Here is a 27,725-nt window from a genome sequence, read left to right as displayed (position 1 = left end):
AGCTGAAACTCTACCGAAGGTGCAACTTTGATGAGGTACATTTCTGCCTTAATAAAAAATTGAAGAAGAGACATTTTGAGTTATTTTTCTCAATAACAGGTGACCCTTATTTATACAACCTTGAATTCATTCTAAACCACACAAAACCATTGATGCAATCACAACCGTTCAAAGTTATCAGCAAAATCCTAACCGTTTGAAATCTTATAAAATCGAACTATCAGAATTTCACTTTGATTGAAATTATGGTATAACTTGGTAATTTTAAAAATACTGGTAAAATTGCAAACTCCCTAGAATTTTTTTAAATTATGATATTAGGTCATATCGAAAATCCTAAATACACTATCATAAATTTTTGAATGTTAAAACTTTTGAATTGTCAACCAAAAATTTTGTATGCAAATTTAATTCAAATTTTTAGCATAAACACTTTTAAAATTATGAAATTACGTGGAATATCATGTACAAAAGAGGAGGTGACAACTTAAATAATTAACTCTATGCCTCAGGGCGGAGGTTTTGCCCGAAACCTCAAATAATATGAAACTACTTGACAATCAAACCTTAATTTGTTAAATACAAAGGAGATAAAAGGTTCAAATTTCTATGACAAACTAGGAAAAAAGACACATAGACGCATGAGATTATCTTAAATATTAATTAACAAAATACTAATTCATGTCAGTGACAAAATTTTGTCCATCTCCGATGCTTTTATATTAATCAATCACATTTTTTTTCAAATATTTATATATTAATTAACTACAAATATGTATCTTGTATTTTTTATATATATTAATGATAAATATTTGTTCATTATTATCTTTATACTTATATTTAACAACATAAGTTCTCTTATAATTTTCTAACAACATTTTAAAATGACTTGAATTAAATTAAAGTGTAAAATATTTCACTTAGTGTTTTATAATTGTTTTTTATTTTATTTTGATACATTTAAAAACGTAAATTTCTACTAACTGTTTATTTAAAATATTTCTACTAAGTGTAAAATATTTATCATTTTTAAACATTAAAAAATTTAAAGTATAAAGAAAATATAATTAGTGTATTATAATTATTATTATTTATAGTTCATGTATTGTATATACTCTCATATTTTTTTTTATAAATAAATAAGACTATATTTTAAAAACTAAAAAAATGTAAAAATAAATTGGAGTTAGGCCTAACCTAAAAAAGGAAAAGACAAAAAGAAAAATATAAAAATAAAATAAAAATAAATTTATAGAAAACTCAATAAATTATATAAATTTTATATCCTTTGAATGCGTAATATGCAATTGAAATTAATTTAATATGTTTTTCTTAATTGTCTCACTTTTATAAATGAATTTTCATTAGTCTTATTTTAAGTAACTCATTGCGTAAAATCATTTCATCAATTATAGATTTGAGATCATCAATTACTATAAAAAATACTATTTTATCCTTTTAGTTAAAAGATATGAAAAAAGGTAATTTAATTAATTTATTATTAATAATAGTTATTTCGTGTATCTGTTATGTCTAATGTCATGTAGACATATTTTACATAATTGAATGAAATTATTATTTTCATCATAATTTGATTTTAAAGATGTGCACTAAAATATAGGTTTTTATTAAAAAAATTATAATTATTCTTATTTTTATTTAAAAGATATGAATTTTTTTTTTAACTAATTTATTACTAATAATAATTGTCTCGTGTATCTCTAGATCCCAATGCTACTCTTAATGACTCATTTAAAAAAAACTATAATAGATAATATAGTATAAAAAACTATATTTGTTTTTGTTATGTCAAAAATATTTTTAAAAAATTGTACGAATTTGTTATATACATCATTATTATTATTATATATATATATATATATATATATATATATAATATATATAATAATATATATATATATATATATATAATATATATATTATATATATATATATATATATATATATATATATATATATATATATATATATATATATATATATATATATATATAAAATGCAGACGCCTCCTCATGAGGCTACTAATGCAGACGCCAATGTCTTGGACACCTCCTCTTGGTCTATTAGGGATGAGTCGATTCATCTGAAGCATCCTTTTTTAAATATGGTTATTTTAGAATTTTTTTTTAAAAATTATTATTTTGAAATTATTTTAAAAAAAATTGGTTATTTTAAAAAAAATCTATATTCTATTATTAAATTTATTTATGGTAGAAATAAGAGAATTCAAAATTAACCTCAATAAATAATACGTGTTATAATAAGTGGAAAAAGAAAAAGGATGAAATAATAACTTTTATAATAATAGATTATCTCACGTCTATAAGAGATAATAGATGACAACTGGCTATTACTTCTACTTACCCTTCAAGTACCTATCATCCTTCCTGACAAAATACCTCCCTAATAGATCTTTGTCGCAGTGCCTAACATGCCAATTTTCCTAATAATAATTTACACAATAAGAGACTTTCTATATATAACTGATACTAGTATAATTTAACTCTAGCAAAAATAAATCAGGACAATGTCATTTTAGTTATGCACCATAAAAGCTTCCTATAATTTGATCCCTAACATCTATTTTATGAGATCCTATGATTTTGATGGGTCTCTAAGATTGTGGATGCTCAGTTCTTTTCACAAACCAATAATAATAATAATAATAATAATAATAATAATAATAATAATAATAATAATAATATTATTATTATTATTATTATTATTATTATTATTATTATTATTATTATTATTATTATTATTATTATTATTATTATTATTATTATTATTATTATTATTATTATTATTATTATTATTATTATCATCATCATCTTCTTCAATTATCAATCAACACTATATATAGTGAGATCTTCATACATTTAATTCACCAACTTCTCTCTAGTTTCTTTTTCTTTATTTCATAGAGAGAAGAGAACACTATGGATACCTGTCAACTCAAGTACCAAAACATTTGGATGAAAATTCACAATACCAAACTCATTAAATTTACACAATTATTCATTTTAGTGTCTCTATTTTCATTCATCTTTTCACCTTCTTTGTTGTTTGTTTTCCTCCATTATTTCAAATTCTATTTCTCTACGATACCTTTTGAACTCTACACTCATAACATAGACAAGAACAACATGTTCCTCCTTTGTAACGGTCTCCTTGTTTTTGTTGGTTTAACCAAATCTTTCTCAACTTCTTCAATAGATAATGATAAACCTTCCAATAACTCACAATATATTATAGTTGAAGAAGAGGAAGGTTTGCAATCTTGTATCGTTGATGATGAGGTTAATGAGCCAATGTTGGAGAGAGAAACCGAGAAGAGAATTAGTGAACCAGATGAAGAAAGTGCTGAAGAAGAGGAAGAAAAAATAGAAGTAAACATTGAAAAGATAATTTTGATAGATGAAGATCAAGGTCAAGAGATGAAGGAGGTAGAAGAAGAAGTTGAACTATTTGATAAAGATTGTGAAGAGGGAGATAAAGAGTCAGAAATTGAATGCATTCTAATTGAAGAAAACAGCATAGAAGAAGAGGAAGAAGAAAAAGATTATGTAGGAGAAGAAGAAGAAGAAAGTAACATGTTAAATACAGAAGAGTTAAATAAAAAGTTTGAAGATTTCATTAGAAAAATAAAGGAAGATCTAAGAATGGATGCTAGACGACATTTAGTAATGGTCTGATTTAGTTAAAAACAACCATCATCTTATTTCTTGTGAGGCTAGTAATTTTGTAAACTATTTTCTCTTAAGCAAGAGTTTTATTATCCGTTGTAATTCAATTTAAAAAAATTAGTCCATGTTGGACACAAAAATTAGTAGTTTTTCAAATGACATGATCTTTTTTTAATTATTCTTTTAATGACAAATAAAATATATTAATAAAGAGATTGAACAAAATACATACACAAATGGAGATAATAAGACACAAGTAATGCACTACAAACTCATCAAAAAGCATAAGACTAAAAAAAAAGCAAACACGCATATCTAAATAAAAAGAGCCATCACAAAAACCAAAGCTACCCATAGAAGAATCAGGTTGGAGCTCAGGAAAACAAACCACCCTCAATCGAACAGAAGTCTCTAGACATGGCTTGGAACCACGCCCCAAGGCAATTAGAAGACACACTCGAAGTGCTATGACGCTGCTTGGAACCACACCCCAAGGAAAGTAGAAGACACACTTAAAGCGCTATTAGTGTAGGCTAACGATAAAGTGCGCAACTCAATTAGAGTAAGAACAAGCACACCCCAACAATCTACCAAAACCATTTCTACGAAAGCGAGATACACTTATATTTCAAGACCTCCTCGTCGATCAGTAATCTTGAAGACACTAATTTGTTCCTGGTTTTACATAAAGTCAAAACCGTTGAATGAAAAAACCTCTAATCCTAGATAAATCTCCTAAGGGGATAAAAAGCTCTTACAAAGATAAAGTATCACCTGATAAGACAACTATTCTCCCTAGCCATAAAAAAAACCACATACCACAAAGAAGTAGGTATAAAACAAGTGAAAACAGACTCTAAAGATCCAATGCATAATCCTTAGGAACATTAAGTAGATCTAAAATTACCCTCCCGATACGAAGGTTCTCCTTAGTCTGGATCTTATCCTAAAGAAGCTGCCAAGAAAAGACCAACACTTTTGAGGAAGACCAAATACCCCAAATAAAAGCTAAAGAACTACCTAAGGAAGAAGAAGAAGAAGCATGAGGCACAGAAAAACTGTAGTAAGTAGAGGCAACAATGTAATTACTATTATCACTCGACAACCAACACCAACAATCACTTTCCAACAAGAGAGTAAAAAACTGAATAATATGGATAAGGTCGTCCACTAAAGGCTGCTCATAGTCAAAGAGAAGTCTTTTCCTAAGAAAACTCTAGACCATCATTCCATCTACACACTCTAATATCACCCACCTTACTCCTTTTCCGCTCAAAGAACGGGAAAGCCTTTAAAAATTAACTCTAAGAGGTTATCATAAAATAGAAAAACCTATAATTCCTTCCTGGTTTAAGTTTGATTAGCTTTTTCAACTAGAAATTTAATACTTTGACTTGTGCTTAATTCTTTAGCTGATGATGCTTATGATTTATTCTTTTCTTTTTGAGTTGTCATCATCAAAATCTTTAGAAGATATTACATGTGTAATACCCCAAAATTTACCCTTCATTTTTCCTGGAAGCATACGCTTTACACCTCATGCATGCATTCATTTTTAGGTCATTTAGCATTTGCATTTCATCATGGCAATCGGAATCGGATCCAAGAAGCTTGAACATCATCCAAGACACTTTGTGGGCTCTATTTAGATGATCAGTCAACACAAGGGAAAACTTGAGTTACTTCCAACAGGGGTCTATTCGTCAGTCAAAACGTTAATCTTGAAGGAGCAAAGGTTTGTTCATGAGCTGTCATGCTCGCTAGGCGAAGCCCACGTGTTTTGAAAAAAAAAATGAAAAAAAAACGAAATAAATAAATAAATAAATAAAAGAAAAAATCTTGGACTTGGACCTCTCTCATTTGAGCCCACAGGTCCACAAAAATCAGGTTATAAATTCAGAGTTTCAGTGAAACAAAATTTCATTATATTCCTATTACCCTGGCTGGAGGAAAAAGATAGTGAGAGAAGAGCTAACAGAGTTCATAGCAACCTCCAAACCCTGAAGGGAACTCAACTGCACAGAATCACCTCTGCCTCACATAAACCCTAAAGATTGTTTTGTAAACCTCACGGGTGCAACTCAATTTCAATCAAGCTCTCCAATCAGTTTGGCCTTATTCCCATTACCTTTGTGCTTTGAAGTTGAATACTCTGAATGTTTGAGGTATGATGGATGAATTTCATTAGGTTTTTGCCCACGGGTTCATAATTATGTATGAATGTATAAATAATTCCTTGAATGCTTAATCGTTTAATTTCTGAAGTGTATGCCACAGGGTTTGAGGTTTCTGAAACCATACTGTTATCCATGAAAAACCATAATGTTTTGCTTTAATCTGACTTACGTTTGTCATAGCATGTTTTCTCCTAATCCTTATCTTGTTTCACTAACCCTTTTGTTAAGTTTTTGTGAAGGCTCACATGACTTTTGTAGGGATAGCTCGCTGGATATTCCACTTTGCTTGTGGGATACCATTTGGGAGATTTATTCTGATTGCCTTGTTGGCACATTTACTTTATACATGTTTGTTTTGTATGTGTTCGTATCCCCGCAGGTAGCGCGGTTCCTTCGTCAAGGACTGCCTTTTTGCATGAGCATCCCAAACCCTAACCCTTCATTGATTTTTCTTCTCCTAAACACACATTTACTCCTTCTACTACAGGTGAGTAAGTCTCCAAAGGTCGAGCATCCGGTAGATTGCGTAGTAACGTCGTCCTCCCCAAAACATAATCCTTAACCCCGTAGTTAGCCGAACTACGGCTTACTCTGATTCTCATTCCAGATGAGATACGTAGGCATAAGACGCGATGTCTTAGCGAGCACATATCCCCCCAACCCATAGGTCATCCGAGCTACGAAGACTCTGATTCTCATATTCAGATGAGATATGTATGCAGTGGATGCGACATCCGTGCGAGTCATTTTCATTTAACCCCTTTTTTAGTAAACAACACAAGATAAACTCACACCCTTTAGACAAGAACTACAAAAGTGGATCCCGTAGAGTACTACAGATGCGTAGGGGTGCTAATACCTTCCCTTCGCATGACCGACTCCCGAACCCAAGATTTGGTTTCGAGACCTTGTCTTTTCCTTTCCTCTTTTCAGGTTTACTTCGAGCGTTTCCTTTCCCTCCTTTGGGATAAATAACGCATGGTAGCGACTCTTCTGTCATTTTCTTTCGCCGGTTGTTTTTTCGCACACTGTATTTTTCAGGTTGCGACAGCTGGCGACTCTGCTGGGGACCCAGTTTCCCTAAGCGAGTCCCTCCTAGCTTTTGTAGTTTGTTTGTTTATTGGGTGTTCATGCTTTTGTACAGTTATTTATTTACCTGCTTTACCTTATTGCATTGTGTACATATCATTGCTGTATCTGTTGGCTGGCTATGGCTGCTTGGTGATCTTTGTGAGATGAGTTCTATACCCGAACTCGAGTGCATTTAGGATAGGAGAATGACATAGTCTTGTCGACTTGTGTGGAGTTATTCCTTAGCAAGTTGACTTGCAAGCCCATTCACTTGGTGGAGGTCATGTTGAGATCAATAATGTCACACAAGTAAGTTGTGGTTAGACATTACTTTTTCCAATATAGACCTTAGAAGCCTAGGACCTTAGTTTACCAAACCCATCTTGGCCTATTCATAGGACGTAGTGCGAAAGTCGTTCAAGTGTAAGATTTGATACGATTGTTACGCGATACTACACTCATAAGAGTCTCTCTTGAGAATATTTTTGGAATACGAGTAGTCGTTCCTCCGATAATATCCGAAAGATGGGATTATGACTATGGGAACCTTTTGTAGAACATGTTTGGCAGGTTTAAACCTTAGTACACTCCTTTTGGGTGGTTCTTAACCTAAACTCCATGCTCGTGACTTGCAACAAACCCTTGATTCATGGTTGATCCGATCAGGTATCCTTAATATCAATGAAACTTGGGTGTTGATAAGGTGTAAACCATAATCCACCAAAATGGATGGTTGATATTAAGGATAACATGATCCATCCCATGACCTTTGTTTGGTGTGCTCTTAATTTCTCTCCAGACAGTGCAACCTGACAGATGTTCAAGCAGATACAACGATCCTGATTCCCATGCCACTGCACTGCATTCACATCATTTTGCATCACATCATTTTGCATTCATAATCATTCACACATGTTTATCCATTTCTGTGGGGTTTATATCTTCTACTTGATTCTAGTCGGAATTTTCTTGGTTCTCATCAACGACTTAGTCTTTTTTTTACATCGTTTATCTATTGAGAGACTGGAATCAAGGGGGTAGAATACCTTTGGATTGATAAACATGTCATTGCATTTACATATTCATTAGCATGTCTTGCATAACAGGTACCGCCACAGTGTTCTTAGTTTGTTTGGTGTTCCATCGACAGGATAGCTGACCCAGGCATTCACCGGTACGGTACCCGCAGAAACCAATAGAGAGTAATGGAAAGCCTACAGGCAGAGTTTGCCGAGATGAAAATCCGCATGAATCAATTCATGGATGTGGTTCAAGGGGTGGCTCAGGGACAGCAAGAGCTCAGGCAGATGATACAGAGGAATCCCCCTGCTCAACCAGAGACGGTGACTGATCCTCCAGTTGGAGAGGCTAATGGACCCAATGGACCGGGGCCTATCCCAATCCTACATGTCACCTCCGGTCAACAGCCCGTTCATGATGATCAGGACGATCAGTTCCCCCTGCTGCAGGAAGACTTTGGTATGGGTCATGGTGTGGACCCCATGTTTAGAAGATTGGAAGAGAGGTTGAAGGCAGTGGAAGGACAAAATCCTCTGGGAGTAGATGTTGTTGACTTGGGGCTGGTCCCAGGTGTGAGAGTGCCACCGAAATTCAAGGTCCCGATATTTGACAAATACAATGGCAACTCTTGCCTGAAGACCCATGTGCAAGCCTATTTCCGTAAAATGGTTGCATACTCCGATGACGAAAAGTTGCTTATGTACTTTTTCTAGGACAGCCTAGCTGGGGCATCCCTGGAATGGTATATGAGGCTGGACAGAGCCCACATCCGTTGCTGGAGGGATTTGGCTGAGGCTTTCGTGAAGCAGTATCAGTATAATGCAGATATGGCTCCAGACAGAACTCAACTTCAAAATCTGTCTCTTAAAAGCAATGAGTGCTTCAGAGAATACGCTCAACGCTGGAGAGAAACAGCTTCCCGTGTTCAACCTCCTATGTTGGAGAAGGAAATGGCTAACATGTTCATGAACACTCTGCCAGGACCTTATTTGGAACGCCTGGTGGGTTGTAATGCCTCCAATTTTGCTGATGTAGTCTCTACCAGAGAGAGGGTGGAGAATTACCTGAGGACATACAAGACCCAGAGTGAAGGTGGATCCTCATCAGGGGTGAAGAAGCCGTTCATTCAAGGATAGAAGAGGAGAGAAGGGGATGCAAGTGCCATATCTTCTTATAAGAATAGGGATAACCGGAGGAATAACTTTCAGAACTATCATCAGCAACCGTATGTTGCGGCTGTGACCATTCTAGCTGCAGCACCACTACAACAACAACCATAGCGTCAACCAGCTAAGTACCAACCATAACAACCGGGTAATAGACCCGCCTATCAACCGAGGCCAAGGACGATGGACCGGCGTTTCGACACCCTTCAAATGTCGTACGCTCAGTTGCTTTCTAGTTTTCAACAACTACAACTTGTGCAGTTGCGCACTCTGGCTCCTCCCGTTGGTAGGCTTCCGGTGGGTTATGACGCCAACGCTAGGTGTAGCTTCCACTCTGGGGCACCTGGCCACAATATTGAGAACTTCAAAGCTTTTAAGCACGTAGTTCAGGACCTCATTGATTCAAAGGCCGTTAACTTTGCACCAGCTCCTAATGTCATAAACAATCCCATGCCCCATCATGGTAGAGCCAACGTTAACATGGTTGAAGGAGAAGTCGAATTAGTCTCTGCGGTCAACAATGAAGATGGGGATAGTGATTGCGACATCGATAACTGGGTGCGTCCGAGGATCCCGGGTGAAGTTCTCAACAATTGGTCTTCTGAGGAGATTGTCCAAGCTACTTGTCTGGAGGAGTAATTTTCTTTGTTTATTCATGCATATCCAAGTCTTACGTTCCTCCAGGGCGTAATGACTCATTGTAGGGCTCATCTATGTGACACTTGCATTTTTATCATAAATAAAGGACATCTTTTTGCATTCAAATATTTCGTTCCCTGTCTTTCTATTTTTGCAGTTTTTCAAAAAAAAAATGGCAATGTTTTGTTTAGTTTCCACTTTTTTTTTCACACTCATAAGCACATACCATCACTCATGCAGATGCACATCACCGGATCCTATTGATAATGGTTATGCTATGGCTCGCTTCGACTTTGAAAATCCAATCTTTCAAGCTGAAGAAGAGGGTGATGAAGACTGTGAACTCCCTGAAGAACTTACCAGGTTATTAAAACAAGAGGAAAGGGTCATTCAACCGCATCAAGAGTCTGTGGAAGTGATTAATCTCGGCACCGAGGACGCCAAGAGAGAAATCAAGATAGGGGTTGCTTTGGAAGACAATGTGAAGAAAGGGCTGATTGAATTGCTGCAAGAATATGTTGACATCTTCGCTTGGTCTTATCAGGACATGCCAGGGCTTGACACAGATATTGTGGTACACCGTTTGCCTCTCAAAGAAAGTTGTCCTCTGGTCAAGCAGAAGCTCAGAAGAACAAGACCAGAGATGGCTGTCAAGATAAAGGAAGAAGTGCAAAAACAGTTGGATGCAGGGTTTCTAGCAGTCACCCATTATCCGCCATGGGTTGCAAACATCGTCCCAGTACCTAAGAAGGATGGAAAGGTACGGATGTGTGTCGACTACCGGGATCTGAACAGGGCTAGTCCTAAAGATGATTTCCCCTTACCTCACATTGACGTTTTGGTGGATAACACGACTCAGTTCTCGGTATTCTCCTTCATGGATGGCTTTTCTGGATATAATCAAATTAAGATGGCACCAGAAGACATGGAGAAGACAACATTCATAACCCCATGGGGCACCTTCTGCTACAAGGTGATGCTGTTTGGTCTGAAAAATGCCGGAGCAACATATCAGCGAGCGATGGTGACTCTGTTCCATGATATGATTCATCATGAAATCGAGGTTTATGTTGATGATATGATTGCCAAATCTCAGACAGAAGAAGAACATTTGGTGAATTTGCAGAAACTTTTTGAGCGTTTGAGGAAATTCAAGTTGAGGCTTAATCCGAACAAGTGTACTTTTGGGGTGAGATCTGGAAAACTACTGGGTTTTGTTGTTAGCGGAAAAGGGATTGAGGTGGATCCGGCCAAAGTGAAAGCGATACAGGAAATGCCTGAGCCAAGAACAGAGAAACAAGTCCGTGGTTTCTTAGGGAGGTTGAACTACATTGCAAGGTTCATCTCTCACCTAACAGCCACGTGTGAGCCAATATTCAAATTGTTGAGAAAAGATCAGGCTATCAGGTGGAATGATGATTGTCAAAGGGCGTTCAAGAAGATAAAAGAGTATTTGCAGAATCCTCCTATCCTTGTGCCTCCGGTCCCAGGGAGACCGCTGATTATGTATTTGACAGTACTAGACAATTCCATGGGTTGTGTTCTCGGTCAACACGACGAGACAGGTAGGAAAGAGCATGCCATCTACTACCTGAGTAAGAAATTCACAGATTGCGAGTCGAGATACTCAATGCTTGAAAAAACATGTTGTGCACTTGCATGGGCTGCTAAGCGATTGAGACAATACATGCTGTCTTACACAACCTTACTGATCTCCAAAATGGATCCAGTCAAGTATATATTTGAGAAGCCAACTCTCACCGGAAGAGTTGCTCGTTGGCAAATGGTACTGACAGAGTACGACATCCAATATACTTCCCAGAAAGCCATCAAGGGGAGTATTCTGTCAGACTATCTTGCTCAACATCCGGTTGAAGATTATGAGCCGATGAAGTTTGATTTTCTAGATGAAGACATCATGTTCCTCAAGATGAAAGACTGTGAAGAGCCAGTTGTTGAGGAGGGACCTGACCCAGACGAAAAGTGGACTTTAATGTTTGATGGGGCCGTCATTACAACTCCGAAAGGTGCCCACATGCCTTTCACCGCTCGTCTGACTTTCGAGTGCACCAATAATAAAGCTGAGTATGAAGCATGTATCTTAGGTATTGAGCAAGCCATTGATTTGAGAATCAAGACTTTGGACATCTTCGGAGATTCAGCTCTGGTGATCAATCAAGTGAATGGTGATTGGAACACTCTCCAGCCCAATCTGGTCCCTTACAGAGATTACACGAGAAGACTATTGACTTTCTTCACAATAGTAAAGTTGTATCACATACCTCGTGATGAGAACCAAATGGCAGATGCTCTTGCTACTCTATCCTCCATGATCACGGTGATCCGCTGGAACCACTCTCCCAGGATCGATGTGATGCGCCTCGACAGGGCCGCGTATGTGTTTGCTGTTGAACTGGTAGTTAACGACAAGCCCTGGTATCACGACATCAAGCGCTTTCTGAAGAATCAAGAGTACCCTGCAGGGGCATCCAACAATGATAGAAAGACTTTGAGAAGATTGGCAGGCAGTTTCTTCTTGAACAAAGACGATGTGCTGTATAAGAGGAACTTCGACATGGTTTTGCTCAGATGCGTGGATAGACACGAAGCGGACATGTTAATGCAGGAAGTTCATGAAGGCTCATTCGGTATTCATGCCGGCGGACATGCAATGGCTAAGAAATTGTTGAGAGCGGGTTATTACTGGATGACCATGGAATCTGATTGTTTCAAATATGCTCGGAAGTGTCATAAATGCCAGATTTATGCTGATAAGGTGCATGTGCCGTCGAATCCTTTGAATGTGATGTCTTCGCCGTGGCCTTTCGCTATGTGGGGCATCGATATGATTGGAAAGATTGAGCCGACTGCCTCCAATGGGCATCGCTTCATCCTTGTTGCCATCAACTATTTCATCAAGTGGGTCGAAGCAGCGTCATTTGCGAAGGTCACCAGACATGTGGTTGCCCGATTCATCAAGAAAGAAATCATTTGTCGCTATGGGATTTCCGAAAGAATCATTACTGATAATGGTTCTAATCTCAACAACAAAATGATGAAGGAGTTGTGCCAGAACTTCAACATTCAGCATCACAATTCTTCCCCTTACCGCCCTAAGATGAACGGTGCTGTTGAAGCGGCAAATAAGAACATAAAGAAGTTTGTGCAGAAGATGGTCGTTACGTACAGAGATTGGCATGAGATGCTACCCTTCGCCTTGCATGGGTACCGTACTTCAGTACGTACATCGACCGGGGCAACCCCTTACTCCCTTGTGTATGGTATGGAAGCAGTCCTACCTGTTGAAGTGGAGATTCCTTCTCTAAGAGTCCTGTTGGATGTCAAGTTAGACGAAGCTGAATGGATTCGGACAAGGTTCAATGAGTTGAGTCTTATCAAAGAGAAGCGAATGGCAGCCATTTGTCATGAGCAGTTGTATCAAAGTCGGATGAAGAGAGCCTTTGATCAGAAAGTGCGTCCTCGATGCTTCCAGGTCGGAGATTTGGTGTTGAAAAGGATCCTTCCTCCTCAGACAGATCACAGGGGCAAGTGGACTCCTAACTATGATGGACCATATATTGTCACCAAGGTTTTTGATGGTGGGGCCTTAATGCTTGCAACTATGGATGCTGAAAACTTCACTTCCCCTGTGAACTCAGACGCAGTTAAAAAATACTTCCCATAAAATAGACCCGCTGGACAGTAAAAAGAATAGTCCAGGCAAAAAATGGGCATCCCGACGAACCAAGAAAATGAAAAGGTTTGGGCAAAAATTAGGGATTAAAAATGAAAAGATCGTACACCCGGTAAGTTGAAAACCTGAAAAGGCAACTTAGGCAAAAATGGGTATCCCGGTGGATTGAAAACCCGAAAAGGGCGATCCAGGCAAAAGTTAGGGATTAAGCGAATGACTGCGTTCTGAGTAGTTCTGAATCTCATCTCGTGTCAATGACTGGAAACTTTTGAAGGATAGGAAACAGTCCAATCACTCTTTTCAGAAAGTTGATCATCTGGGGGATCTTGAAGACGAGCAAGTCATAGCAGAATTGGAACCCAATAGAAATCCATTTCACATTGCCATTAGATTAATGTCTGTTTTTATCTGTTGTGCGATTACCTCTTTCCAGGGATTGCTTCCTGATGTAAATGCCTATTCAGAGGCCGTTCAATCAATAAAATCATGTTATTCAATATATCTTTGCTTTCATTTTCATTTTTCTGTTTTGTTTGCAAAAATGACGTCCGAATTTTGATAAACATTGCATCATGACACATAAGAGCTTTACAGGTACATGCTTAATAAACATTTAAAATTGCTGTAAATTTTAAGTGCTTTGGATCGTCTATTCAGAACAGGTACCCTCAGGGCATTTCCTTAAAATCCCCTGCAGATGATCGTGAATGTTTTTCGCCAACAGACGAATTCGGTATCTTATCCCTGCAGAGTTGATCAGAGCGTTGGATTCTTCAATCCCCAGCAGGTTCTCACCACTGTACCTCCCCCCAAGCGATGGTTTCAGATTATACACTCCCCAGTAGAGTTGACAGTGTCAGACTATATACCCCCAGCGGAGTTGACAGTGCCAGACTGTATCTTCTCAGCAGAAGCGTAGTTTTGAAGTGTAGTTTTGGATTTTGGCACCTTTTTGGAGGTATCTCAAGGGATTGGCTGATGCTTCTAAACACCTTGGTTTGTGTGATTCATGTGTTAAGAGTTGGAGATATTGAGAAATATTTGGATAGAAAATAAGATTTGTTATTGAAAATATGGAATGCTATTTTCTTGTAACTCTCAAAGTACAAGATCAAACTAAACAACTAATATCATAACCAACAGAGAAAAAACCAATAAGAAAAACCATCAGAGAGAGATGAGCAACAACAAAAGAGAGGAGAAGCAACTGAAGAAGTCGTATAGAGAAACAAACAGAGAGAGACAGAGAATGAGCTTTCAAAGAGAAATACCAAACCAAATGAAGCAAAAAAGAAGCATCCATAGAGGAGTAACCAAATAGAAGAACCAATGGATAAAGAAACAACCAAATAGAATAACCTATAAGGACATATGATCGGGAAAATAGCAAGTGTATTATTTTGCCTTTTATAGTAATAATGGGGAAATTCCCCGAATGTCGATCTCAAGGACTGCACGTTAGTATTGAGTTTAAATTATCATTCAATTAAACAAAAGGTATTAATTTGGGTTTTTGAGTGTAAAAAGAAAGTAATAAAGAAATATGAAAATAAGGGTTTATAGAGAAAAAGGAACAATGCCAGGGAAGGTGTATGATTTATCCTTGTAATTACTCTGAGTTACTATTGCATCAACAAATATTAATTACTACCAGTTCTCAAGGGTATTTTCTCCCAAGTCCTTGGTGAGAAAACCTTTAATCAATCTACCCTCATTCCTATGTCCATAGCCAATGAGTGTGAAGTTAAGCTGTATAATATCAAGAATGCTCTGGTTCATACAGGGTATCCCTAGTCCTAGGTGATATCTACTGCAGAGTAACCTGATGAAAACCTTATCACTGGCGGTCTAGCCTAGGTGATAACCATAGATCAATCTCGATTGGTCCGAAAGAGAAAGCAATAAACACATCAAAAGGTTACCGTAAAAATATTATAAATGCAAATGTAAACTCAAATTCATTACAATTCTAAATCAGGGACACCCCCTAGCATTGAGGGGTTTAGCTACTCATATTGTTTAAAATCAATGCAAGATAAAAATTACACATTACAAGTAATTGGATGACTTTGATCTTCAATCGCTCCCGCTCATGAATCTCTTCAGCTCTCCAAATGCCTTGATCTCTGTAATGCTTGATTGCTTCACAATATTGTGGTTTGCTGTACTCCATGATGATTTTTCCTTTGGTAGAAGACCTCTTTTTATAGTGAAAGTTCCCAGCAGCAGTTGGACAGGTCCAAAGATGTCTCCACAAAGCCCGAAGAATGAAAAGCTCGGAAAATTGGAAATATTGGGCTTGGGGCTGACACGGCCCGTGTCAGTTGACACGGGTGGCCGTGTCAGCCTACTAGTTCACCTGACACGCCCATGGCATGCCTAACACGGGGGGAGTCTCTGCCTGACACGGCCCGTGTCAGCTGACACGGGGGGCCGTGTCAGGCTACTGTTTTCTTCTTCTGATTCCCTTTCCCTGACACGGCCCGTGTCAGGCCTCCTGTACTGGAATTTTCTGCTCTTTTTCGTACCGGACTCTCGCACCGTCGTGTTCTGAGTCCCCCAGTTCTTCTACCTGGATCTGTCTATCAGAAACACAGCTATCCCACGCATAAAATCAAAATAAACAAAATAAAACATAATAAAGATTAAAAATGCGTAAATGACATAACGGAAGTAAAACTACTCGAATTGTACCTTAAATGCGTGCACAGTGTGTCAAATGTCTCTGTTTTGCGTCGGATCAGTAATGAAAACTTACTATAAATGGTGACTGATCAACATACGTAATCAAACATAAGAGCCAAGGGGATCAACCAAATAGAAAAAGAAATTAACCGAAATAAATCAAACTAAACCAAATAAAAAAGTCATACCAAAGTAAACCAAATCAATACGAACCAATTCAAATCAACCGAATAAATCCAATGAAATCGAATCAAACTAAACTAAATCAAACATGATGATAACATGTAAAATGCATCATTTAATTAGCTCGATTTGCACTTATTTTAGAGTAAATTCATACACTTTGTGATTTTATACTAGTATTTTATGTGTGTTTCAGGTGCTTGTCAGATAAAGGTCGCTACGTCAAAAAACGATGAAAAATAGCAAAAACAGAAAAATATTCCAAGTTCTTTATTGCCATGACGGGCTCAGCCCAATCATGACGGCCATCAAGCAGCTTAAAGGAGCAGACAGTCAGCCATTTAGCATGAGAACAAGGGGGTGCGTGTTCCAGACCCATGACGGGAAAGCCGTCAGCCTAGCTGACGCCTATCATATCCCACTACCAAGTTGTCTTTTGAAGGAGTCATGACGGGCAGACTGTCAGCCCAGCTGATGTCCGTCATGACGGTGATGACCAACTTTCTTGCCCACGATCCAAGAAGTAGTTTTTCTCACTTTCAGCATTATCTCCACCTTTTTGGCACGAACTCGGAAGTTTCAGAGCAAGCCTTAGGCTATAAATATGACCTTAGTTCACTATTTTTGACATCCAATCTTACATTTAGCCATAAAATTTACTCTTGTAAAACATAAATATTTCACATTGAAGTGAATATTCAATTTATTTTTTGCATCTTTTAGAGTTTTTGCTGCTGAATTTTATTTCATGGTGTTGTAATTATTTATTTCATGCACTGTTATTTCAAGTTTGTTGTTGTACCGAATATAAGTCTCCCTTTAGAGCAATTTATTTATGCAAGTTTCAATCTTTACTCACTTTCCAGGTTCCTTTACTTTTAATGTTTCTTCAATTATGTCTTATTTAATTGCATGCGTTTTAGCTATTTACTTTACCATGTTGTATTGGGTCCAAAACATAATGACTGTTTTACCGGTAAAATTCACACGAAATGCTTAAATAATTAATTAAATAAAATTAATGTCTATTTTTCAAATTTCGTTTAAACGATAGAAAATGTTTGCTATGAAAGTAGCAATCTAGAGATGCCATTTATGCAGCTACGAGGCGATATCAGACTTAAAAATTCAAACGATCAGTTCTAACAACGTGCGAAAGCGGGATCATAATTAATCGAAAAAATGCTTAAAATTTCCATTTTGAAATACTTGTTTTGAAAAGTAAAAACTTACTACAAAAGTAGAAGCTAGAGATACCAGTTACGTATCGAAAGAGCGGAACCAGTATCCGGCACCATTATTCAAACAATTAATTTCAAGGTAGTGAAAGCATTTTGAAATTAATTGAGGATTTATTTTCAACTTTAAATTTTTTTTAGATATATTATTTTCATTGTGAAAGATGATTTAACATATTTAGGAATTAGGTGATGGACACACGAAAGTGAACGTCGCTATTAGTCGAATATTTTCTACAGATTAATTTTTATTCTACTTACAATAAACAATTGTATTTTGTATGAATGGAATTGGTAGGCGGGAATCAACGTTTCGGTCCCTTACTTGTTATTTGATTAAATTAAACCAATTTACTTAATTATTTACCTTTTCACTAAAACAAACCATACAATGATACCCATAGCCTTGGACAAACACAATAATAATAGATAATGATACTTGTCGATTGATCTTTATGGGATTTGACAACCTTTTATACTAAAACCAATAAAATAGTGCACTTGCGGCCTATCAAGTTTTTGACGTCGTTGTCAGGGGCCAATTTCGTCAATATCATAACTCCGTTATTACAATGTATAGACTAAGGCATTTTTTGTTTTAATTAATTTCCCCCTCATACCGGTTATATGCGAAGAACCTGTAGCACCGGGATCCTAGTTGAATCGATCAGCAAAATCGAGCGCTACCTACATATTAGACGCTAAATCCAATGACTTCAATAAAAAAGGCTTAAAATGACAACCTTCCCCTTAAAGACTTTGTCATCCACTATGAGGACGAGCCTCACTCAAGTATTGTTAATTCTGCAATCCAGGCTGACAACTTCGAGTTAAAACCTTATATGTTGTAGATCATGCAGCATAACCAATTCTCTGGTAACCCAACAAAGGATATGAATATTCACCTCTCAGTGTTTGTGCAATTCGCTGACACACTAAAAAAGAATGGCTTCGACCTTGAAGCCATTCGATTGCGTCTATTTCAATTTTCCCTAAGGTATAGAGCCTGAGTTTCACTATAATCCCTATAGTCAAATTCCATTACGACATGGAATGAACTTAAGAAAGTGTTCCATGCTAGATACTTCCCGCTGAGTAAAACGATACAGTTAAGGAACCAAATTACTTACTTTAGGAAGATGGACTGTGAATAACGTGGAAGCAATATAAGGAGTTGATGAGAGCCCGACCTCACCACAAATTAGAGAAATGGTTAATAATTCATACATTCTACAACTATCTTCTCTTTAACACGAGAGTGGTCATTGATGCCGCAACTGGCGGCGTTTTGATGAATAAACCTTTCAATGATTCCTATACTGTCATCGAGAATATGCTTCAGAACCACTATCACCAGGGGGAACAAACACACTCCTATAGAGAATTCAAAATTGAAAGGAGGAATGTTGAAAGTTAGAAACTTTGATCATATGAATGAGAAACTCGATGCTCTTACCCAAAAAATTTATAACTTGAGTATTAATACTGCAACCATCGTAGCTGTCGTGACTTCCAATTGCGAGATCTACTGAGTCACTAGACACATCACTGCTAAAGTATCAATTGTTAGCTGAACTAACCTCAGACATAGCAAACTATGCGCAAAGAAACCCATATTCCAACACGTATAATCCTGGATGGAGAAATCACCCCAAATTCTCCTACAAAAACAACAATGCCATGTTTTCACCTAGTCCTCCATTAATTGCATCACCTATAGTTCTATCCGATTATCAAGGCCAAATGGGAGCCCCCGCTGATACCAAAAAGTCTAACTTGGAACTAATGATGAAGAATTTTATCATGACCAAAACCTGACAGAATGAGGAGTTCAAGAACTAGAGCATATACAAGTAGCGATTAAGGTTGATGCCATGGCTACTCACAGCAAGATGCTTGAAACATAATTCCACAACTAACTCATCAACAAGCATCAACAAGAGCCCCTGTTGGAATTTTCCAGGGCAACCTCAACCCAATCTAAAAGGGCATGTGAGCTCTATAATGCTACAAACTTGAAAAGAGATGGAAGTAATTGCTAATAAGAGGGATGGTGAAATAAATGATGAGATTGAATCTTTACCATCTCAAAAGGAGGGAGAGCCAACACCACCTATAAATGAGGTAGTTGAGAAAGAGTCATATGTGCCTCCCCCGTCATATAAACCTCATATCCCGTTTGCGCAGAGATTAGTGAAAACCAAGATAGAAGACCATTTTAGGAAGTTTGTTGAAGTGTTGAAAAAGTTGTATATCAACATCCCTTTCACTGAGGCGTTGCCACAAATTCCATATTATGCCAAATTCCTTAAGGAAATTCTATCAAACAAGCGAAAACTGAAAGATACTGATATTATAGTTCTGATATAAGAATGCAATGTTGTCATAAAATATAAGCTGCCTCTGAAATTAAAAGATCCTGGGAGATTTCCAGTTCCTTGTGTTATAGGCATGATGAGTTTCGAAAAAACTTTGTGTGATCTAGGGGCGAGTGTGATTTTAATATCTCTGACTATCTATGAGAAACTAGGCCTAGGTTGTATAAAGCCAACTAGAATTTCTCTATAGCTAGTAGATAGATTGGTCAAGTATCCTGTATGAATTGTAGAGGACGTGCAGATAAGGACATGGTAACTGGTCATCCCTACAAACTTTGTTATGATGGATATACAAGAAGACACTAAAATCTCAATCCTACTAGGAAGACCCTTCCTTTCCACGCCTAGAACAATTATAGATGTTAAGTGTGGGAAGCTCATATTAGAAGTATGGGATGAAAATATCGAGTTCTTATTGTCCAAACTTATAAAAAACCCTACTTTTAAGAACTTTTGCTGCAAATTTGGCATAGTTGAAAGACATGTCGATGAACCCCCCTTTGAAAGGGTTCCTTCTGACATAGTGAAAGCACACCTAGTGAGTGATACCATCCTAGATAGAAAAGACAAAAAATTTGAGGCTTATGAGAAGGTGATAGATAGAAGCCCTGCTATTTGATACCAAAATTTAAGAAGGAAGACTTAACCCTAGTACATGGGACGAACCTGAAGGTGAATAAGAAACCTCTACCGCCAGACCTCAAGTATGAACCTCCCCACAAATAGGGTGACAAAGGTAAAATACATGGTAGTTGGTTCGTGATGTTCAAATGGAATCCTAAAGTTGTTGGGCATAATGTTTAGCATAATGTCAATGATACAAGTCAGAAAGAGGCGCTCTCTTGATTCAGAGGGCCAAGCAAGTCGATATACCGACGTTAAAAGATGTGTTGTGTGGGAGGAAACCTACGGGTTTTAATTTAATGTTTTTGCTTTTTCCTATTTGAATTTGCAGAAAATAAAGAGATCGGTAGCTTGACACCTATTAGCTGCATGCAGGCGTGAATCTCCAGGTTCTACCCTTTATTTCTCGCGCTTTTTTCATTACATTACAGAAAATGTATGATTCAAGTACAAGGGAGGAAATTTACCGCTTTTATTAGTTTAGGTTTATTTGCTTCTTAGATTTATTTTCTTTCCAATTAAGATTTACATGCTTTCTAGTTAGGATTTATAATTTTTGTTGATAATTTAGTGTCATCGAGTCAATGCATCTATTGTCGAAACATTTATGCGTGTGTTTTTACTATGTTATTTATTCCTCCAATTTCTTGAACTGAACTAGTTTTTATGAAAATGATTAGGATTAGTGGCCCACTTAGAAAATATATAGGTTCCAAAGGAGGAGAGGCTAAGTTTAAGGACACTTGGATTTTTTTTGACAAAATAAGTATTGTCACAACACCTAAAACCTCCCAAATATGGATATTAGTTCAAATTTATGTAGGTTAGTCAATGAACATAAGAAAAACATTTGAAGTGTAAAGCAAATAAAAAGGGACAATTGCATCTACTAAGTTGTAGTTAATCAAAACGTGATTCTGTTTGATTCCAAGGAGATTTGTCATTTATGAGTTGTATCTTTTAAAATATGTTTTTTAAAGAAGATTGGCTAAAAAGATTTTCCAAGATCAAATCAACTTAAATGAGATTAAATCTCTTGGTGGACATTAACGAATAAGCAAATCAAATTAGCATGAAAAGTAAATCTGCATCAAATAAAATTTATTTGTTTTGAAATCAAGTTCTCAGGCCCAATCGATGGTTTGCTATATAAGAAGGCTCATTCCTAACAAAGAAAATACTAGCAAGAGTTACACATCTATAGTGTTAGGGTTTGTTATTTGAGTCTTTGTTCTTGAAGTTTTTTTTTGCACCTTTATAGTGTCTAAGTTTCCTATCAAAGGCATAAAGGTCATTTTGTTAGTTGAGTTATAATTCAACATTCTTTAAACGTGTTGTATGCATCGATCACTAGGGTTAGTGATTAAGAGAAATTGAGTGGGGTTCTCATATTTAGGGGTACTCCTAAATAGAAAAACATAAGTAGTATTAGGAAGAGAAGCATTGGTTTGTTCATATATGACTATTTGTGCTAATACTGTTGAGAGTTGATTTCCTTTCTTGGGTAGGAAGTCCCCCAGACATAGGTGACGTTGCACTAAACTTGGATAACAATCCTTTGTGTTCTTTATTGCTTTATGATTTATTTCCCATTATCTGATAATCTGTTATAAGCATGTTGTACACATTGTCTCATACTATGCGTTCAACATTTGTCCTGCTAAGAACAAAATTTAAATTGGCATAATAGAAGGCACTCTGTTTTTTTTGGGTGAGCTCTTGGGAAAGTGTATTATGTTAAATGGATAATACTAAGGAAGGATGATTAGTCAATAGACCACTTGTCTTGGATGACACCAACTATGATTATTGGAAAGCTAATATGATTTATTTCCTTTTAATCCATGGATACTAAAACACGGAAGGCTGTAATAAAAGGTTGGAAACACCATGTGACTACCTCTCAAGATGGAACATCAATCTTAAAGCTAGAAGCTGAGTGGTCTAATGCTTAAGATGAAGAAGTTCTTGGAAAATCCAAAGCCTTGAATGTTATTTCCAATTGTGTGGAAAAGAACATGTTTAGATTTATAAACATATGTATTGAAGCCAAAGAGGCTTGAAAAATACTAAAAACTACACACAAATTCACATCCAAATTTGAGAATATTAGAAAGAAAGAAGATGAATCCATCTTTGATTTCAACATTCGCCTTCGTGACATAGCCAACACTTTTTTTTCCTTAGGAGAGAAGATGTATGAAGAAACGTTACTCAGAAAAATCCTCAGATCACTACCGAAAAAGTTTGATATGAAGGTTACAATTATTAAAGAAGCCCAAGAATTAGCCAAAATCAGAGTTGATGAACTCATTGGTTTTCTACAAACCTTTGAGATGGCTATAAGTGACATGTATGAAAATAAGAACAAGAGTATAGCCTTTGTATCCAACACTGAAGAAAATGAAGATCTATGTGAGAAGAATACTAAAGAAAGTATCTCAGATGCTATAGCTCTCCTTGGTAGAAAGTTTAACAAAGCCTTGACGAGACTGGACAAAAGATCAAGGAAAAATGTCAAAGACAACATGCCATACAACTTCGAGAATATTGGTCCCCAACGCAAGAGCAAAGATGAAGATAAACTAAATAAAGGAAAAGGAATAAGATGTCATGAATGTGAAGGTTTTGGTCACATTAAAGCTGAATGTACCACATTTTTAAAGAATAAAAAAGGGGAATGTCATCCAATTGGTCTAATTTTGAAGATGAGAGTGAAGAAGAAATAACTAATAGGGTGATGACTTTCACTATAAAATATGAATTTGATAGTGAGTCTAGTGATGAAGACATCTCTGATCAAGAGTTAACTGAAACATACAAACTTTTGTACACTAAATGGAAGGAATCATGTATGGTAGGAGAGAAACAAAAGAAAACTATAAGTGCTCTCCTTCAGGAAAAAGAGAAACTTATTTCAATCAACAATCGTCTAAAAGAGGAGGTCACCCTATTAAATTCCAAACTAGAAAATATGATAAAATTTGTTCGTATGTTAAATAATGGTTCAAACATGCTGGATGAAATACCAAAAGTTGGGAAGATGTCTAGGCATGTGAGTGGAATATGATTTGACTACAACTCCATGAGCAAAGAAATAAAAGTTCCCACTCAGAAGTTTGTCCCCCCTGATAAGAAAATAAATTTTCTGATGGTGGACCATATGCCTCAATAACATGCTCGACATATGCACCCTAAGTATAGAGGAAACAAGAACTCTTCTTAGAAATGTCATCATTGTGAAATATATGGCCATGTTGCTATAAACTGTATGGATATCCTCGACCCTATATTCAACCAAGGGTCAGCAGAAAAAAAGGCAAGAACATTCAAGTTAAGAAAGTGAGGAAACCCAAAAAAACATCCACAAGTCCCATAGCTCATACATCTCTTAGAGTTTCCTCTAGAGAAAAGTTATTCTTTGATAGTGGATGCTCTAGGCACATGACTGGAGAAAAGAACTATCTAGAAGAGTTAAAACCCTACTCCAATAGTTTGTTACTTTTAGTGATGGAGCTAAAGGAAAAATAAAGGATATAGGCAAACTGGTGTGCCCATGTTTCCCTTGCCTTGATGATGTGCTGTTGGTAGAAGGACTAACTGCTAACTTGATCGGTATTAGTCAACTATGTGATCAAGGTCTGAATATGAACTTCAACAAATGAGAATACATTGTTACCAGCAAAAATCAAGAAGTGTTAATGAAAACTTCAAGGTCCAAAGACAACTGACATGTGTGGATATCTCAAAACAAGAATAAACCCTCAACATGCTTGATATCCATAGTAGATAAGACCAGGCTATGGTATCAAAAACTTGGTCATCTCAACCACAAGAGCATGAAGATAATATTTGAATAAGAAATAAAGGGATTCATTGATTCTACCTTTCCTAATCATGTGTACAAGTTGAAGAAAGCTCTATGGACCGTCTTGCGTAGCTTTAGAAAGGAGACAATTAAAACAAGCTCCTAGATCTTGGTACGAAGATTAACCGAGTTCTTGATCAACAATGGATACAAGAGAGATGGAATAGATAAAACCTTATTTATGAAAAATGATAGAGTAAAACTCATGATATCCCATATTTATGTTGATAACTTTGGTGGAATGTCAGACAAGATGGTGGAATATTTTGTTCATAAACTACAATCTGAATTTGAGATGAGTCTTGTAGGGGAACTCACCTACCTTCTCGGTCTACAAGTAAAGAAAATGGAAGACATCATCTTTATTTCTCAAAGAAAGGATGCAAAGAGTATAGTGAATATGGTTGGGGTTGAAAAGGAAAATCATAAGATAACTTCATCTACAACATATGTCAAATTATCTAGAGATGATAATGGTGTTGATGTTGAACAAAGTCTATACAGAAGCATGATTGGTAGTCTACTATATCATACAACAAGCATATCTGATATCACATTTGCTGCAGGTGTTTGTTCTAGATACCAAGCTAAACCCAAGGATAGTCATCTCCCTAAAGTGAAGACAAGCATGAAATACATAAATGAGACTTATGACTATGGTATTCTAGATTCTCATGATACTAACTCTATTCTAGTAAGATATTCTGATGTTGATTGGGCTGGGAATGATGATGATAGAAAAACACATCTAGTGGATGCTTTTTTCTTGGAAACAACTTGATCTCACTATTCAGCAAGAAGCATAATTATGTCTCATTATCTACTACAAATGTTGAGTTCATTGTTGCAGGGAGAAGTTGCACTCAATTGCTTTGGATGAATTAATGTTGAAGGAGTATAATGTAGAATAAGATGAATAAGATGTCATGACATTATATGCGATTATTAAGTGCTATTAAAATTTCAAAGAATCATGTCCAACAGAGTCAAACCAAGCACATATACATTCATCATCATTTCATCAGGTAACTTGTGGAAGATAAAATTGTAAACCTTGAGCATGTAGCAATAGAAAAGGAACTAGGAGACATTTTATCTAAAGCCTTAGACATTGTTCAGTTTGAAAAGATAAGGGGCACTCTTGATATTTGCATGTGTGAAAACTTATAACAATTAATGCAAGGGAGGTGTGCAAGAATAAAGGAAAGTTTCTCTCTCTTATGACCATTGCAACACTAAAAATAAGGGAAATCACTCCTAATTAATTCTTTTTCTCATAACTACTCCTTCCTCACATGTAAAACCAACCTCCCCCCCTCTCTATTGTTATACCACATATGTTCATCTTCATCTCTCTCAAGTTCCTTAAACCACTTTAAAAATGAGTCAAAAAACTAATGAAGCTAAATCTCCTGGACCCAAACCTGTTACCAATTCGTAGAGGATCAAAATTCTAGAAGTAAAAGTGGGGGAGAAAGGAACATCAAAAAATCTAGGGTTCCTGTTAGACTGGTTATTTCAGCTAAGTAACAATTCAACAAATTGATGGTCAAGCCACATTAAAATTACTAAATGTCTAAAAGCTATCCAAACATTTAAATCCAAGTCACACACACTTTTCACTATAATTTGTCTTTGAACAAATTATCTTTTAAGTGGACTAAACTCGTTAATCTTTTAAATGGACTAAACTCGTTATTGTTTATTAAAAACACCAGTAAACAAATTTCCACACCCAACGGGACCCTTTTGTGTAGAGAGTTTAACTTTTTATAGAAAATTTGTGTTTATTTTATCAAAATACTTTGTTATGTATTTATCAAATGGCCTCGGTTGTCGAGTGTGTATGCATTTGAGGAGTGAAAGGTCTCTTCCTGAAATGGCATATCCATCGTCTAGATACCTTCCCACTCCTCTGAACAATGCTCCGAACTTAGAAGAACAACCTGTCGAATCGACGAAGGGTAATGTAGGAACTTTAACTTCTGTTGGAGAAATGTCTATTGTTATAAGTTGGATAACGGCGTCGACTGTATCACCAGAAATGGTAGCGTCCTTACCATAAGTAACAAGTGTGTCCACTACCCCTAGGGCTACGCAATATGTGATAGGAGACTAAATGCCTCATATTCCCTTGAGATTCACATTACCTCTTAATGGCAGGGAACAATCTTATGGCATGTCAACTGCGATGATGACAAACATGTACCCTAGTGCATATATATATACATATATATATATATATATATATATATATATATATATATATATATATATATATATATATATATATATATATATATATATATATATATATATATATATATATATATATATATATATATATATATATATATATATATATATATTATACAATGGCTACTGCATCACCCGTAAATCCATACTTTGCATCAGGGTTTGCAATTAGCAACCTTGGTCGAATAGCACAACCACCAGAAGGGTTAACACATATTCCTCCAAGGATTCCATCCTTAACCAATAACTCTCTCTAGTATGTAAAACAACAGATCGACAACAGTAATCATGAAATGGCTAACATGTTGACACAACAAATAGGCACAATGTTTAATCCTTTGATTTAGAACACTAACCATAATTACCTACAGTTGGAACACCAAATGGGTAAAATCGATGATTTCTTTGGTGCTCCTCTAACACATATTCAACAAATACCTGATAACCAAATACCATAATAGACAGTACCTGTTGAACCACCCATACCCAAGTTAGTTAAGGGAAACACATGCCAAAATGGATCTGAGGTAATAATGGTGCATAGGAACAAAAATGCTGACTAAGTAGTTAGAAATACACAACAAAACAATTTGGCAAGAAAAAATAATATAACTAATATGGTCGAACAAATTTTTGCCCATAATGGCCTCAATGTTAGTATGCATAGGCAATATTTTGTCTATGCACTGACTGGTCTTGTATTGCAGACTGAATTACCAAGGGGTTGGGAAATCCCCAAGTTTACTAAGTTTGTGGGGATACCAATGAATCCCGTGTCGAATATATGGTGCGGTATCAGTTAAAGGCAGGAGACATAACTAATAAGGAGAATTTTGAAGATGGATATTTTTCCAAATTCTCTCACAAAAAAGGCTTTCACATGGTTTACCACCTTACCCCCACGTTCCATATGCAGTTGGAACCAATTAGGAAGGGTATTCCATGAACAATTTTACATGGGACAATCCAAGATTAGTATCAAAGAGTTAGCTAGTGTGAGATGCAAGGTGGTTGAATCA

General features: G+C 36.3%; 1 protein-coding gene across 1 annotated transcript; it reads left to right on the top strand.

Moving 5' to 3' along the window:
• The first annotated feature begins 2,925 nt into the window (after nucleotides 1–2,925).
• LOC127121054 (uncharacterized) lies at nucleotides 2,926–3,800 on the top strand. The gene has a single exon (XM_051051671.1). The coding sequence runs from the start codon at nucleotides 2,961–2,963 to the stop codon at nucleotides 3,714–3,716; it is 756 nt and encodes a 251-aa protein (XP_050907628.1). The 5' UTR covers nucleotides 2,926–2,960; the 3' UTR covers nucleotides 3,717–3,800.
• Nucleotides 3,801–27,725: the final 23,925 nt, after the last annotated feature.

The sequence above is a fragment of the Lathyrus oleraceus genome, chromosome 2 (genome assembly GCF_024323335.1).
Source record: "Lathyrus oleraceus cultivar Zhongwan6 chromosome 2, CAAS_Psat_ZW6_1.0, whole genome shotgun sequence".
In the NCBI taxonomy this organism is placed as follows: domain Eukaryota; kingdom Viridiplantae; phylum Streptophyta; class Magnoliopsida; order Fabales; family Fabaceae; genus Lathyrus; species Lathyrus oleraceus.
The sequence above is the reverse complement of the archived record's forward strand: the minus strand, read 5'-3'. Positions and strand labels throughout refer to the sequence as shown.